The sequence below is a fragment of the Olea europaea genome, chromosome 15 (genome assembly GCF_002742605.1).
Source record: "Olea europaea var. sylvestris chromosome 15, O_europaea_v1, whole genome shotgun sequence".
In the NCBI taxonomy this organism is placed as follows: Eukaryota; Viridiplantae; Streptophyta; class Magnoliopsida; order Lamiales; family Oleaceae; genus Olea; species Olea europaea.
Genome location: NC_036251.1, coordinates 2,703,061 through 2,718,477, shown reverse-complemented (window position 1 = coordinate 2,718,477; position 15,417 = coordinate 2,703,061). Strand labels below are relative to the sequence as shown.

The window sequence follows — 15,417 nt, the reverse complement described above, 5'->3', positions numbered from 1 at the left end:
TTCTCGTCACTTTTAAAACTTTCTGTCTTAGTGACTGACTAATGAGATATCTTTGATTGCTTATTGTGCTGTGGTTGATCTGGTGCTAATGTTCAAATGGTTGTAGGAGCTCTCAGTTACACCGAACACTTAATTGGTCAAAATCACAATCTAAATTCACTTACAAAGTTGATTTACTTGAGTTCAAATTCTATCGTGTGCCGGAGGTTATTTAATGTTGTAGGAATAACTTCAAATTGACAATTTGATTATCTTATACATTGGGTAAATGGTAGGAATTTTTGGGTTCCGTTAGACCTTAGGGAGAAAATGTCAGGGAAAAGTGGGAGGGACATGAGGTCTTTAGAGAAACAATAGGTCTCCTTCATTAAGTTTTCCCCCCGGAGAGAACCCCATTTTTCTTATCCTATAGTTGTGATGTATATCATATTCTACTTCTCCCTGTAAAATAAATAGTTTGACAATCATTTGAACTTCTCTATGTTGCATTCTTTGATAACTGATAGTTGTGTCTTTGGACAGTGTACTGTCTATAAAGACTGTCTTTAAATATACCTATGATCAAAACTTAGCAGCTAAGCAGGCTCATTTGTTATTCATGAAGGTTGTGATTATTATAAAAGCACCAAATTATTTCATTGAATTAGAGAGATTGTTTGAAGCTTTTGGTAGAATTAGAATCAAGACTATTGAAGAAAAAAATGAATTTTTGGCACACTGCAAATATTGAAGTTGTTTTAATAATCCCCCTTTTATTATTTATTGAATTAGTATGCTGGTTTACATGATTATCGATAATCTTGTTCAATTAAAAATTTAATTTATTGAACAAGATTATCGAGAAGTTAAGAACTTGTAAGAACATGACAGAAACTGGAAAATTTTCAAAAACACATGATTATGGAGACATAATATGATTTTCATGTCAAAGTAGAAAATTCGTTGTGTTTAATGTCATTTGTTATTTGCACAGATGTCTAGCCCAAGTAGTGCTGGAAATAATGGATTAGGACCAATACACGAGGAAGATAGCACGATCGATGTACCGGAGAGCAAATCCAGTTGAACTGTTACCAAATGCGGATGAAAGGACAATAAATCTAAATGACAAGGAGAGTGATATTCGAGAAATATCATTTGGAAAGAGGAAATTGACTTCAACTATGTGGGAGCACTACAAAAGACAGAAAATTGGCGAGAAATAGAAGGCTATATGCAATCATTGCAATAAACAGTTAGGGTGTGAAACAAAAAGTGGTACAAAGCATTTGCATGATCATTTGAAGAGATGTGTATTCCGTTATAAGGATAATACTCACCAAGCAACATTAAATTTAAAAAAGGATGCCACGACTGGCAAGGTCATAATGAGTACTTACTCTTTCGATCCGGATAAATGTAGATATAGTCTTTCGAAAATGGTAATTTTGCATGAGTATCCTTTGTCTATGGTTGATCACATTGGCTTTCGAGAGTTCTTGCACGACCTACAACCATTGTTTAAGGTTCCTTCTCGCAACACTTTGAAAAGCGACATTTTGAAAATCCATGAATACGAGAGAGCCAAAAATATGATTGCACTTAAGCAGATCAAGAGTCGAATTTCGATTACTACCGACATGTGGACCTCTTCTAATCAAAAGAGAGGATTCATGGTTATCACTGCTCATTTCATAGATGATGCATGGAAACTACAGAGTTGAATCACGAGGTACTCATAATCATGATATTCTTTTAGTTGATTTAATTAGTTCTTGAATGAACTCAGGTTTATATAGGTACCGTGCCCACACATTGCTGATGTGCTTTCAGAAACTCTATTGAGCACCTTGATGGATTGGAATATTGATCGTAAGTTATTAACTTTGATCGTAGATAATTGCACCACAAATAATGCAATGATCAGTATTGTGTTAAGTCAACTTTGTACTCGTTCTCTTGTATTGAATGGTGAATTTTTTCATATGAGGTATTGTGCACATATATTAAATCTTATTGTGAATGATGGGTTGGACATTATTAGTGGTAGTATTGAGAAAATTCGTGATAGTGTTGCTTATTGAACAGCCACGCCAAAGAGATTTGAAAAATTTGAGCTCTTTGGACGTCAATTGAAAATTGATTGTGAGAAAAAATTGGTGCTTGATTGTAAAACAAGGTGGAATTTGACGTATTTGATACTTAGTACTGCTTTGATTTATAAGGATGTTTCTTTGCATTTGAAATAGAGAGAGTCATGATATAAATGTTTCCCTAGTGATGGTGATTGGGATTTAGCAAAAGAAATATGTGAGAAGTTAAAGATTTTTTTTTTAGGTTACTGAATTGTTTTCAGGAACAAAGTATCCAACTGCTAATCTCTTCTTTGCAAATATTTGTGATATCAAACTATCGTTGTATGAGTGGCTTGAATCTCCTTATGTGGAAGTTCAAATGATGGCAACCAGTATGATGAAAAAGTTTAATAAGTATTGGAGCGATATTTATGGAGTTTTGGCTTTAGCAGCAGTGTTGGATCCGAGGTATAAGATGATGTTAGTTAAGTTTTATTATTATCCTCGTATTTTTAATCACAATGCTGCAAGTGAGATTGACAAAATATATCAAGTTTGTGGCAAGTTGGTGTACGATTATCAGAAAAAGAATGATTCAAGTGGGTCTGTAGCTCAGTCTTCTACTTCTTCTTGTCAAACTGAGACATCAAGTGCTAATAATAAATCAAATCGCATGGCGAATTTTTATAAATTTGTTTCTAATGTTGAAGCTCCTAGTAGTGTGAAAACTGAGATTGATACTTTTTTGTATAAGCTTATATTGCCTCGGACGGATGATTTTGATATATTGACATGGTGGAAAGTGAATTCAATCAAATATCCGACTCTATCTCGAATTGCAAAAGATATTTTGGCCATCTCCGTATCTACTGTGGCATCCAAATCTGCTTTCAGTACTAGTGGTAGATTTGTTAGTCCACATAGAAATAGACTTCACCCCAAAACTTTGGAGGCTTTAATGTGTGCTTAAGATTGGTTATGGGCCGATATTCACGGTACGATGTATATAAATATTTGCTTTTTATATTGTTTATTTTATGAATTTTCTTATTACTAATTATTTTATTTTATTAATAGCGAATTCTGCGCCGTCTGCATATTTTAGAAGTTGCTCCCAGATGAATGATGAGGAGGTAATTTTATTTATCACATAATTTAAATTTTAATCACAGTTATTATGATGATATTGAGTATAATATTTCTTTCGTTTTTCAGGATCCATCTTCTACAATCTCTGAACCTACCGATGAATGAAGTTATAAAGATGGAAAAATATCAAATTTATTTTTGGATAAAGATGTGAAATTTAGTTACAATGTAATTGTAATTGTTTATTTTCGGATATTGTTTGTTTCAAGTATTTAATTTGGATGTTGGCATTTTCAAATTGTGAATTTGAGGGAGAAGGAAAAAAAACAAACGGGGTATGACTCCACCCAGCCCCGTCGAACTAGTGACCATTGGGGAGCAAACGTAAGGCCTGACCATTGAACTATCCCTCAGAGTTGTTAACGTGTCGAATGTTAAGGATTGAGAGACATGTGCGTAGAATACAAACAAATAAAGCCAACTTGTTTAACATCTAAAATTTGTAAAAGAAGGTCAGTCACCTAATTGTGAAAGAATATTAAAGAAAACTTGTCGAAAGCTTAATAGACGCCCTTTGCCAACTTATTCCCTCCATCTTCAAATTATCAAGGGTAGGATCTTGATAAGAAATGGAAAAGAAAATTACTTCTATCAAGAAAGATCTTACCCTTTCAAAACAATCTACGGTAATATGTTCATCCTCTAAAGCATAAGTAAAACCACATCTTTAACCTGTCAAATCAAATACTGAAATTAGCTTAAAACAAGTAGCTAAAAATAATAAGAAAAACAAATGAAAAAAAAAATGCAAACATAACAAGTAGGAAAGTATTTCAAAAACAGAAAAACACGAGGGAAAATGAGGGAGGCATTTGAATGAAAAGTACTATGTTCTTCAAAATATTAGTGTGTGTATATATATATATAATGAGGGTACATCAAATAAAGAAAACCATCTCAATCTTGAGTATGTGAATACCGATTCGGGTGATGGATCTACTGCAGCAAAAAAAAAACAACACTTCTGCCCAAGGTAAGGAATATGAATCCACAAAGGCACCATGGGCCAGTTTGTTCAAGGAAAACCGTAAGCGTGAGAATGGTTTTAAGCTTAAAACATGCGAAAACCTGCCAGAAATTTTGGTTTTTGAGGAATCTGATATTGAAGATGATCACACTGCTTGGGGTTACTGTCTTGTTGGGTATTTTGCTGAACGTTTTCCTGGTAAAATAGCCCTCTTGAAGATGTGTGATCAATGGGGCATTAAGTATTAATACTTTGTCCATCAAAGTGGATGGCTCGTGTTCAAGTTTGAGAATACTGATGATAGAGCACAGGTAATAGAAGGAAGGCCTTACTTTGTCTATGGGAGACCACTGGTGTTGAAACATGTCCCATCGTTTTTTGAGTTTGATGATCATGATATAAGTACTATGCCGGTATGGATGACGTTACCTGGGCTGCCATTGAATTTTTGGATGCCCAACGCACTAAGCATGATTGCAACAAAGATCGGAAAACCTGTCACAACTGATCTGCTAAAAACTACAAAGGGCAGATTATCTTTTGCAAGAATCTTAGTTGAGGTCGATGCATCAAAGGACCTGGTCCGCTCGGTGAAGATGAAGCTTTTGAATGGTGAGTTGAGGGAACAAGTGGTTCATTACGAGCACGAGGCAAAATTCTGTTCCACTTACAAGACTTTTGGGCACAAATAAGATACATGCAATCCGAAAGCTGGAACTGCTGGCCACAGACATATGGCCCCTAAGTATGTTGCAAAGACAACAGGAACACACAAGAATATTGCTGGGGGTTCGACCCAAGTCACTATAGACGAGCAGAATAATGTTGCAATCCCAAACACAACAGTAGAACTGAACAGTGCTGGGAATCGACTCAATCAGTTGCAGATGATCAGAACGCTGCTAAATTTCTGGAAGTAACCAAATCAGGGGCAGAATCTGGTCAAGCAAACACTATTGCAGAAATATGTGCTCAAGTTAATCAACATGAGGATGATACCCCTTTCATTGAAGTGGGTAGGAAGAATCAACCTGTGAATCCAGTCAAAGGTCCGATACTAAAGCAGATTGCAAGTACAAAATTCAAGCACGGAAGGAGTATCACCTTCCCTACATGGCACGAATGTAAATCTTGAAGTCCCAAAAACGAAGACAGTAAGTAATGATAAGCTCAAAGGAACTCTTATTGGACAAGCTGCCAAACAACTGAAGAAAGATAAAAAGAGGGGGAATGCCCTCTTTATATCAACATGAAGATTGCATCATGGAACATTAGGGGCTTCAATATGCCCCTAAAACAAAATGGGGTCCGTCACCTCATACGCAGGAATGCATTGATATTATTGGTGATCTAGAGACGAAAATCAACCACCAAAATTTAGCTCGAATACTGAGGAATAAATTTTGTGGATGGAGTCATGCTGAAAACTTTCCATCACATCCGGCAGGAAGGATGTTGATCCTATGGGATCAAACAAAAGTTAACCTGTGCATCTTGGAATCTGCCCCACAGGTTATACACTGCGAAGTCACCTGCAAGGTAACTTCTATTGTATTTCGTTTGAGCTTTGTATATGGTTTCCATTCTATTGTTACTAGGAGACCATTATGGAATAATTTGATTAATTTTGGAGCTACATGTACGATACCTTGGCTAGTCTTGGGGGATTTCAACAGTATACTTTTACCCGAGGAAAAATGTAATGGAGCGAAAGTGACTCCATATGAGACTAGGGACTTTGTAGATTGTTGTTTAACTGCAGGTCTTACAAACTTGCGATCCATTGGATGCTTTTACACCTGGACAAAAAATTCTAAAGTAAGCTCGATAAAGCTATGGTTAATGAACTGTGGCAACAAGAGGGTATATATGCCTTAGCAAATTTCCAACCAGCAGGGTACCTTTCAGACCACTCACCATGCATTGTATCACTCTTCCAACAAGGAGAAGGTAGAGGTAAACATTTCAAATTCTTCAACATGTGGATGGATCACTCAGATTTTCAGAGTGTTGTTTCTTCCAGTTGGAATCAACCAATCCATGGGACGAAGCAATACAATCTATGCAAAACGTTACAGAGGCTTAAGGAAAATCTGAAGCAACTCAACTACAAACTCTTTACTCACATTTCTGCTCACGCTGATAAAGCTAGACATGACTTAAAGGCAGCACAAATGGAGCTACATGATCTACCGACAAACATTGAGCTGCAAAGTAAAGTTGCACTCTTACGAAAGCAAGCCGTGGGTTTATATGATGCAGAGAGAAGCTTCTATTATCAACATGCCAAATGTGCTTATTTGAGCAAGAATGATAAATGCACAAAGTTCTTCCACTCTTTAGTTAAAAGGAATGTGAAGAAAAACTTCATTGCAGCTGTAATGAAAGATGATGGGACTTCCACGAGCTCCTTAGCAAAGGTGGAAGCTGAATTTATAGGCTACTACCAAAACTTTCTAGGAAACAAATCATGCATGTGATCCCATTGATCTAAACATTTTACGTGAAGGGCCATCACTTTCTCCGGAGCAGGCAAATTCCCTCATTAAGGATATCTCTCCACAAGAGATAAAGGAAGCTTTGTCTAACATAGGAGATGAGAAATCGCCTGGACCAGATGGATACAGTTCTTGTTTTTTCAAGAAAGCTTGGGAAACGATCGAAGGTGATTTTGTTAATGCTATCATAGAATTCTTTGATACTGGCTCACTCCTCAGGTAGATTAATGACACTGTCATTGCCTTGATCCCAAAAGAAAGTCATGCATCCACAGTTGGGGATTAGAGACCTATTTCGTGTTGCAATGTGGTCTATAAGACCATCACCAAAATCTTATCCAACAGATTGGCTCCTATCCTTGGTTCCATCATTGACAATGCCCAGGCAGCTTTTGTGAAAGAGAGAAGCTTAGTCGAGAATGTCCATCTTACACTGGAACCATTAAAGCAATACAATCGGAAGAGAGTATCGCCTAGATGTCTGCTCAAAATTGATCTCAGAAAAGCATATGACTCCATCTATTAGGAATTTCTGAAATCTGTTTTAGAGGGACTTGGATTTTCGAACAGATTTAAACAATGGGTGATGACATGCATTTCAACTCCCTCTTTTTTTATATCAATTAATGGAAGCATGCACGGATTCTTCAAAGGTAAAAGAGGCCTACGGCAAGGTGATCCCTTATCACCTTTCTTATTTGTGATCTGTCTTAAATATCTTTCAAAAAACTTGAAAGCCAATATCGACAACATCGAGTTTAACTATCATCCAAAGTGTGGGCCATTGAAAATCACACATCTAGCATTGGCGGATGACCTGATGTTGTTCTCGAGGGACGACATTATATCAGTGCGTATACTGATTAATTGTTTATCCAAGTTTGGAGACTGCTCGAGACTAAAGATGAATACAAGTAAATCCAACATTTTCACAGCCGGAATTCAGGGCCAAAAATTGGATGACGTCCAAGAATTGGTAAACATGCCGAGGGGTTCCATGCCATTCAGATATTTTAGCTGCAAGAAAATTGAAAGTCATCCACTACGCCCCTTTCTTTGATAAGATAGCTGCATATATACATGCCCGAACAAGCTCATCATTATCTTATGATGGCAGGGCTGAACTAATAAGATCAGTCTCACAAGGTGTTGAATGCTTCTGGTTATCTATATTCCCAATACCCGCTGCAGTCACTATGAGGATCACACGACTTTGTAGGAATTTCCTTTGGAATTCCAAAAAATCGCTTGTTGCTTGGTCTGAAGTTTGCCTCCCCAAAAGTTAGGGTTGACTTGGATTTCGAGATATAAAATGCTGGAATAATGCACTATTAGCCAAGTCGTTGTGGAATGTGCATGCCAAAAAGGACACACTTTGGGTACGATGGATTAATCACGTGTACTTGGGAAGGACATCAATATGGGAAAGGTCACCCAAAAAGGATGACTCAGCACTTTTTAAAAGGATACTGTCCATTGCACTACGCATGAAAGAAGCTGAAGGATCAATCCATGCTACCTGCCAAAGAATTTCAAGTTGGATTCAAGGATGCAATATATGCATTGCTGAAGCTTATAATTATTTTTGACCGAAGGGGACGCCAACTATTTGGGCAAAGACTATTTGGAGTTCATGCATCACCCCTAAACATTTTTTCATACTTTGGCTTAGTGCGAAAGCCAAGCTCTTTACCAAAGACCGATTACAACACATGGAGATCGACCACAGATGCATATTTTGTCAAGCTGCAATAGAATCAGTCCAGCATCTTTTCTTCCAACGCCGGATGAGCAAAGAAATTTGGGGACAAGTCAAAACATAGCTCGGAATCACTAAAGCCATGACTACATTATCGAGTGCTCTAAAATGGATCGAGAATGAGGGACAAGGAACATTTTGGCAATCTAAAGCTAAGAAAGTAGCACTCGCACGCACTGTTTATCATATCTGGACAGCTAAAAATAGGCTAATCTTCGAAGATCTCAGGCAGCAACCAGATAGCATCATCAGACTCATTAAAACACATGTCTACAATGTCATGTTTACTTTGTATCCCTATGTTTTGCATCATTATGAATCTTTAGTACTGGGCATATAGATTGATACTCAAGATGTGCATTGTTGAATAATGTAAGCTCGAGAATGCCCGGAGTACTTGTATTGAAATTTTGATCAATGAATTTTTACATTAACCGATAAAATATATATATATGTGTGTGTGTGTGTGTGTGTGTGTGTGTGTGTGTGTGTGTGTGACAATTTGTTTAAAATAAATAACAGATTAATTTGGTGCAAGTTTTTGCTTACCACTCAAACAATATAGCCACGAAAAGCACATGTTTATAAGTGTGAATATGTTACTGCGTACAATAAATCAAATAACGTTTTAAAATAGATTTAGGATAAATTTTTCATTTGAAATGCTTTATGAGCACAATTTTTGTTCATCTATTCTGATGAAAAAAAATCTTAACGTTGAAAGCTTATCATGCTTGAGAAGACTATAAATTAGAGATTTCATTTTATGAAATACCATAAAGATATATGGTAAAAGATATTTAACCTATTAATGAAGAACAAATAAACATACCAAGATATACTTTAATTGATCTCCCATCTTTGTAGCTTTTTCGGGATGGTAATTCAATACATTATCCATCATGTATGATTGATCATCTCTATATATAGGATCACCATCATTGTACCATCACGAAGATCCCTCCCAGTGAGTTCTTGTACAGGTGGTGTTTGTGAGAAATCTTGAGGCATCAAATTGGGAAGATTCCCATCTTTGTAGCTTTATTAGGATGGTAATTCAATACATTATCCATCATGTATGATTGATCATCTCTATATATAGGATCACAATCATCGTACCACCATGAAGATCCATCCCAATGAGTTCTTGTACAGTTGGTGTTTTTGAGAAATCTTGAGGCATCAAATTGGAAAGATTAGATAAGCATCACTATACACATGAGGCAAAATGATTATATTATGGGACTACTATTATCAAATGAGGAAGAAATTCTTTTGCAGTACGACGGAGGACAGAGAAGCTTCCATGTTTCTAGTATCACTTGTAGTCAATGTCTTGCAAAGGTAATTAATTAGTTGCTTGCTAGGAGTTCTAATGCGAACCCTGTAGCAACGTTTAATACGAAACCCACAATGAAATTGACGAACCCAAGAAAGTCAAATTAATCCAAAGTTTAGGATTAACCCCAAAGAAAGTCGAACCAAAAAACCCAACAAGAACGACTCTTGAAAGACCCCTTGATCACGCAATCCAAGAATTAAATCTGGTTGTTTGAATGCCACAAGTTAACACTTGATAAGTTTGAAATTGTTCAATGAAGAACGATGAAGAGAAGATAATACGCCTCACTTTAATTTAATATCAATAATGTCAAAAGTCTTTAACAATTGAATGGAAACTCCTATTTATACTTAACCTAAAAACTAGGTAAAAATCGTGCAAAAGTCGATCGTAATCCTCAAAATATGGAAAGAATCAAAAAACGAACAAAATATGGAAAATTGCCAAAATTAGGAAATTCGCCAAAAAAATGGTCCATGCGACCGCATGGTGTATTTTCATGTGGTCGCATAGTTCAACCAAAAATCCATCTTGAGTTTTGGTATGCTTCCATGCAGTCACATGGTGTTTTAGCTGTGCAGTCGCACAAGCTTGTTTTTAGCCTTCGGTTTCGTCACTTGATAACAAATTGATCCAAATTGATTCGGCCTTCGATCCGAGCATGAAAGTTGCTCCATTTTGAGTCCCGAACATGGTTCCATCAATGGTTTCTTGAACGAGCAATCCCATCGCTTGTTTCACTTGCTTTGCCCTTGATCCCGTTATTGGTCCGTCATCGACTATCAACGGATCTCATCTTGCACTCGCCTTCATCGGGCTTGAGTCCTGGATCATATCATCCCCTCCCTCTTTAAAAGGATTCATCCTCGAATCTGAACTTGCATCAAACAGAGAGAGATTAGATACATTAAAAGTAGCAAAAACATTATACTCACCTAGAAGGTCCAACTTGTATGCATTATCGTTTATCTTTTCGATAACTTGAAATAGACCATCGCCCCTCGGTTGCAACTTGGACTTCCTTTGCTTCGGAAACCACTCCTTCCTAAGGTGCGCCCAAACCTAATCTCCTGGCTCGAATGTCACACGCTTCCTACCTTTGTTCGCCTATTATGCAACCAACTTACTTTTATTTTCAATTTGCGCTTTTACCTTTTCATGGAGTGACTTTTCCAATTCCGCCTTCTTTTTACCATCTAAACTACCACGTTCATTCACAGGTAAAGGAATTAAATCTAAAGGAGTTAGTGGATTAAAACCATATACAATTTCAATTGGAAAATATGATGTAGTAGAGTGAACAACTCAATTGTATACAAATTCAACAAATGGTAGACACTCCTCCCAACTCTTCAAATTTTTTTTGATTACTGTGTGTAACAATTGTGTCATAGTCCTATTCACTACCTCGGTTTTCCCATCCGTTTGTGGGTGATAAGTTATGGAAAATAGTAACTTAGTGCCTAACTTACCCCCACAAAACTCTCCAAAAGTGACTCAAAAATTTGACATCCCGATCCGACACTATGCTTCTAGTAACCCCATGTAAACACACAATCTCTTTAAAGAATAAGTCGGCAATGTTCGTGCCATTTTGCTAAACCTATCTACAACCGTAAAAATAGAATCCCGACCTCTCTTAGTTCTAGGTAAACCCAAAACAAAATCCATTGAGATATCAATCTAAGGCTCACTGGGTGTAGGTAAAGATGTGTACAAACCTTAAGGTAAAACCTTAGACTTAGCCCTTTTACAACCTATGCATCGACTACAAATTCGCTTGACATCACCTTTCATCTTAGGCCAGTAAAAATGCTCCTTCAATACATCTAAAGTCTTTTGAACCCCAAAGTGTCCCATCAATCCACCACTATGTGCCTTCCTTACTGACAACTCCCGAATAGAACAATTAAGAACACATAATCTATTTTCCCGAAATAAAAACCCCTCATGCCTAAAGAACCTATCAACCGCCCCTTTTATGCATGACAAATAAATATCCAAAAATTCAACATCCTTTTCATACAATTCTTTAATATGTGCAAACCCAAGTAGCTTAAAATCAAGAGTAGTTAGCAATACGTATCTTCGTGACAGTGCATCCGCTACCACATTTTCCTTACCTTGTTTATACCGAATGATGTATGGAAAGGTCTCAATGAATTCCATCCACCGTGCATGCCTCTTGTTCAATTTACCTTGTCCCCGCAAGTGCTTTAGTGACTCATGATTGGTGTGTATTACGAACTCCTTCGGTCATAGATAATGTTGCCAAATCTCCAAAGCTCGAACAAGTGCATAAATTTCTTTGTCATATGTAGGATAATTTAAAGCAGCTCCACTCAATTTCTCACTAAAGTATGCAATAGGCCTCCGATCCTGCATTAAAACTGCTCCAATCCCTATTCCTGATACATCACACTCAATCTCGAATGTTTTGTCAAAATTAGGTAATGCCAAAACATGTGCTTCACACAACTACCTTTAATAGTATTAAATGCAAGTTCCTGTTCATCACCCCAATGAAAACCTACACTCTTTTTAACTACTTCAGTGAGTGGTGCGGTGATAGTGCTAAAATCTTTCACAAAAAGCCTATAAAAACTAGTCAAACCATGAAAAATCCTAACTTCCATTATGCTTTTAGGTGTCGCCAATCTTTAATAGATTTTATCTTTTCATCGTTTCATTAGTACTAACCACAAAACCAAGAAAAATGACTCTATCCATACAAAACGTGCATTTCTTAAGATTAGCATAGAGTTGTTCTTTCCTTAAAACAATTAACACACACTTTAAATGTTCCAAATGCTCTCCTAGATCTTTGCTATAGATTAAGATGTTGTCAAAATAAACTACAACAAAATTTTCTATAAAAGCACGTAAAACATGATTCATTAAACGTATAAAAGTGCTAGGTACATTTGTGAGTCCAAACGGCATAACCAACCATTAATATAAACCATATTTAATTTTAAAAGCTGTTTTTCATTAATCACCCTCCCGCATACGAATTTGATGATACCCACTTTTTAAATCAATTTTAGAAAATATGCAAGCACCATGTAATTCATCAAGCGTGTCATCTAACCTAGGTATAGGGTGACGATACTTTACCGTTATGTTGTTGATAGCCCTAAAATCCACACACATTCGCCATGTTCCATCCTTCTTTGGCACAAGCAAAATCGGTACCGCACAATGACTCATGCTTTCTCTCACGTATCCTTTATTCATCAACTTCTCCACTTGCCTTTAAAGCTCCTTAGTCTCCTCGGGACTACTCCGATAAGCCGGTCGATTTGGAATGACAGCTCCGGGTATGAAGTCAATTTGATGTTCAATGCCTCGAATAGGTGGCAATCCACTTAGTGCATCCTCTAGAAATATATCATCGAATTCCTGCAACAAAGACTTAGCCAAACTAGGGAGGGGTGGGTTAGTTTCCTCAAAATTGAGGAGTGATTCCTTATAAACGAACAAGATCATCTCTTTTCTCTCAACTACCGCCCTCCTCAAATTACTCTCTTTTGCAAAGAAATTTGCTCGTGTTTTCTCTCTTCTCTTGGGGCACTTTCTTTTTTTTCTCTCTCTTGTGATTACTCTCTCTTTCTCTCTCTAATGGCTATCTCAACATTTTCTCTCTTTTTCTCCAACTCACTACTTGCTCTAATTTTTTCTAACTCTTTTGCTCTCCTCTCTTCCTCATTTCTCAATTTTAATTGGTCTTCATAGACTTGCGGCGGTGTTAATGGCACAAGAGTAATGGTTCTTCCATCCTTAATGAAACTATATCAATTTTTGTACCCATCATGCATAGCCTTCCTATCGTATTGCCATGGTCGCCCCAATAAAATATGTCTCGCTTGCATTGGTACCACATCACACACTAGCTCGTCCTTATAACTCCCAATTGACAAATTAAGTAACACCCTTCGATTCACCCTCACCTCGCCACTCTCATTCAACCATTGTAATTTATAAGGTCTCGGGTGTCTCAACAATGTTAAACCCAATTTTTCTACAAGAGATACACTAGCTACATTAGTGTAACTACCACCATCAATTATAACACTACATACCGTATTGTTGACGTGGCATCGAGTGTGGATAATGTTCTCCCGTTGCAACTCCAAGTGATTCGCTTTGACGTGAGTAGTGAGAGCTCGCCTTGTGACTAGTAGATCCCCAACCAGCCCTTCAACTTTTTCTTCTTCACTAACACCCTCCAACGCCGGCATGTCATCAAACTCGCCATCACTATCGCTCAAAATCTCTCCATTATCCCGCAACACCATTGCTTTGGGCATTGAGAAGCAATATGCCCCATTCCCAAACACCTAAAACATTTGATGTCCCGATTGCGCGATGGTTGTGCCTCCGATTTTGATATTGGTTTGCTAGCGTTTTCATCCTTACCCTTTTGCCAATCATTTTTATCTCTAAGTGCAGCCCCATTTTTGTTGTGGTCATCCCACTTCGATTTTCATGTTGGACTAGGAGTTGAAGTACCTAACGGTTGCCTAGACGTCCCCTTCCTCTTCAATTGCTTCTCGACCTTCATTGCCACATGTAACATGTCCTCGATTTCCACATAGTGTTGCAACTCTACAACGTTTGCAATATCCTGATTTAACCTATTGAAGAACCGTGCCATGGTAGCTTCCCGATCTTCCTCCACATTAGCCCGAATCATAAGAATTTCCATCTCCTTGTGATAATACTCTACGCTTTTCGATCCTTGGTACAAACTTTGCAATTTTTGATGGATTTCCCTATAATAGTGACTCGGAACAAACCTCCAGCTGATCAACACCTTCAATTCATCCCAAGTGCTAATTGATCTTTCCCGACCCCTACGTCGTGATGTAAGTACTTGATCCCACCAAAATATCGCGTAATCCACGAATTCAAGTACCGCCAATTTTACTTTTTCTCCTCCGAATAATTATAGCACTCAAAAAGTATCTCAACCTTCCTTTCCCATTCTAAATATGCTTCCAGATCACTTCTCCCCTTAAATTGCGGAATAGTCATTTTAATACTCCCCAAATTTCCATCTACTTTATCTCCCAAGTTATTTCTACCCCGTCTTTCCATCCTATCGGCCCTTTGCCTCGCTTGACCCATATCAATGTTATTTTCATCAAAATCATCCTCATCACTACGATACTCATCCCGCCTTCCTCTCCTAGATTCACGCCTACCCAGCCCCCTAGCATTAGACATCTTCGCTTGTCCCTGGCTAAGATTAGCAATTGTAGTACCTATTTGCACTATCCATTCCCATTGTATGTCCACCTTCTCCCTAACATTACCAAGTACCCTTTCAAACCTCCTTATCATGTCCTCTGATGCATTCTTGTCATTAACGTTTCGGCTTGAGTTGGAACCTTCTCTTTTCGACATCATATCACACAATTTTTTTATGCCTCACAAAGATTTCACTCGGAAAACAAAACACTCACTATGGCTTTTTCCCTCGATTAAACTCACCACTCGATTTTTTACCACTCAAAGTCTCCCTCCAAGCACTTCAAAGAACCAAGTGAACTAAATCAATTATTTTACCGGGAATTCAAACAAATCGAATATTAATCGAAGACCATGAGACTCAAAGGACTTAAATAAATGAATCTTTTGATAAA

At 37.4% G+C, this 15,417-nt stretch overlaps 1 protein-coding gene across 1 annotated transcript; it reads left to right on the top strand.

The window, feature by feature from the left end:
• Positions 1–6,005: 6,005 nt before the first annotated feature.
• LOC111411107 lies at positions 6,006–7,194 on the top strand. The gene is made up of 3 exons (XM_023041673.1): positions 6,006–6,548; positions 6,631–6,887; positions 7,014–7,194. The coding sequence occupies exons 1-3, from the start codon at positions 6,006–6,008 to the stop codon at positions 7,192–7,194; spliced, it is 981 nt and encodes a 326-aa protein (XP_022897441.1).
• Positions 7,195–15,417: the final 8,223 nt, after the last annotated feature.

Bases quoted from the DNA above. Each gene is read 5' to 3' on its own strand.
- LOC111411107 (XM_023041673.1), top strand. From the start codon at position 6,006: ATGGTTAATGAACTGTGGCAACAAGAGGGTATATATGCCTTAGCAAAT. The intron at 6,549-6,630 runs GTAATGAAAGAT...AAAACTTTCTAG, and splicing joins AGAAAAACTTCATTGCAGCT to GAAACAAATCATGCATGTGA. The intron at 6,888-7,013 runs GTAGATTAATGA...CTTATCCAACAG, and splicing joins GATACTGGCTCACTCCTCAG to ATTGGCTCCTATCCTTGGTT.